Genomic DNA, 1,451 nt, shown 5'->3' with positions numbered 1-1,451 from the left:
CCGGGGGTGAAGAGGTCGGGGTGATACCCCACATGCTTTGCAGGATCTGTCCTGGAGACTGCGAGACCCAAGTCCTCTGCGCTGGGGCTGGGTCTCCTGATTTTGACCCCACTCTCGGTGGCCCTGTTGGTGTCCCAGCCCTTTTCCTGGTGGCATGTGGCTCATAACCAGGGCTCCGGAGGCTTGTAAGCCCCCGTGCCGGGCCAGCCCCGGGAGGAGCGTGGCAAGCAGGAGGTGCTGCCTTTGGCTGGGTGCCGAGGAGCTCGTGGCATCCAACAAACTCTCTGCCTTGCAGATCATTGCCAACCACCACATGCAGTCCATCTCCTTCGCTTCTGGGGGAGACCCGGTGAGTACACGGGGTCCCCATCCGTGCGTGCCCTACCCCGTGCTAGGGATCAGTGCCTCTCCTGCCCTCTCCCCGAAGTCTCGGGCACCCCTCTCTCATCTCACTGCTGGTCTCTCGCCCACAGGACACAGCCGAGTATGTTGCCTATGTTGCCAAAGACCCCGTCAATCAGAGAGGTGAGGCTGCCGCCGAGGGTCCTAAATGCCAGAGCCCCATTTCGTGGATGTTTAGGCGCAGCTCAGTGTGGCGGGGAGGGGCTGGGTCCCCCGTAAGGAAGCTCTGGGGTGCAGAGGGGCAGGCTTAAGGGGTGGAGAACTCAATGCTGGGGTTCCACACTCCCGTCCCACCATTCCCTCCCCAGCCTGCCATATCCTGGAATGCCCCGAGGGCTTGGCGCAGGATGTGATCAGCACCATCGGGCAGGCCTTCGAGCTGCGGTTCAAGCAGTACCTGAAGAACCCCCCGAAGCTGGTGACACCTCACGACAGGTAAGAGCAGGGCTGTGTGGGAAGGAGGAAGGTGGGAGGGTGTCTGAGCTTGGTTTTGGAGAGGGGATGCAGCCCTGGCTGCTGTCAGCTGCTCATCTGTGCCGTGTCCTCCCAGGATGGCGGGGTTTGATGGCTCTGCCTGGGATGAGGAAGAGGAGGAACCGGCCCCTGATCACCAGTACTACAACGACTTCCCCGGCAAGGAGCCTCCCATCGGGGGGGTCGTGGACATGCGGCTACGGGAAGGGGCTGCTCAGACCCCCAATCACTTGGGGGCCACGCTGGTAAGGCTCTGGGCACGTCCTCATGGGGAGGCTCCACATTACAAGGGAGATGCAGGGACCCCAACCAGGCCGTGGGCTCTTTGCTCAGGGTTATTCCACCATGAGAGCCGTGGCACATGTCTCCCCGGCATCTCTAACAGCCCAGGGTGCGGGGAGCGGGAAGGGATGGGGAGCGCATCGGGGCTCACCACCCGCCTCTCCCCGCAGCCCGTCGGCCAGGCGTCCGGCGGGGAGTACGACCCCCGGAAGCAGCACGCTCCTGCCCAAGGTAACGTGACGGACGTGGCCGGTCCCCGTCTGCTTTCCTGGACCCCAGGTGCTCTGACAGCG

At 63.6% G+C, this 1,451-nt stretch overlaps 1 protein-coding gene across 1 annotated transcript in view; it reads left to right on the top strand.

Moving 5' to 3' along the window:
* Positions 1–1,389, top strand: part of LOC104083188 (SHC-transforming protein 1-like) — a gene marked incomplete at both ends in the record, with an annotated part of 1,668 nt that extends 279 nt beyond the window's left edge. Inside the window, 5 exons of the mRNA XM_009586590.1 lie at positions 296–349; positions 474–525; positions 711–837; positions 953–1,121; positions 1,329–1,389. Of these exons, the coding sequence (XP_009584885.1) occupies positions 296–349; positions 474–525; positions 711–837; positions 953–1,121; positions 1,329–1,389 (463 nt within the window). The remainder of the gene's footprint in view (positions 1–295; positions 350–473; positions 526–710; positions 838–952; positions 1,122–1,328) is intronic.
* Positions 1,390–1,451: the final 62 nt, after the last annotated feature.

Source organism: Fulmarus glacialis, unplaced genomic scaffold (genome assembly GCF_000690835.1).
Source record: "Fulmarus glacialis isolate BGI_N327 unplaced genomic scaffold, ASM69083v1 scaffold21401, whole genome shotgun sequence".
NCBI classification, from domain to species: domain Eukaryota; kingdom Metazoa; phylum Chordata; class Aves; order Procellariiformes; family Procellariidae; genus Fulmarus; species Fulmarus glacialis.
Note: the sequence above shows the minus strand (reverse complement) of the source record. Positions and strands in the feature narration are given on the sequence as shown.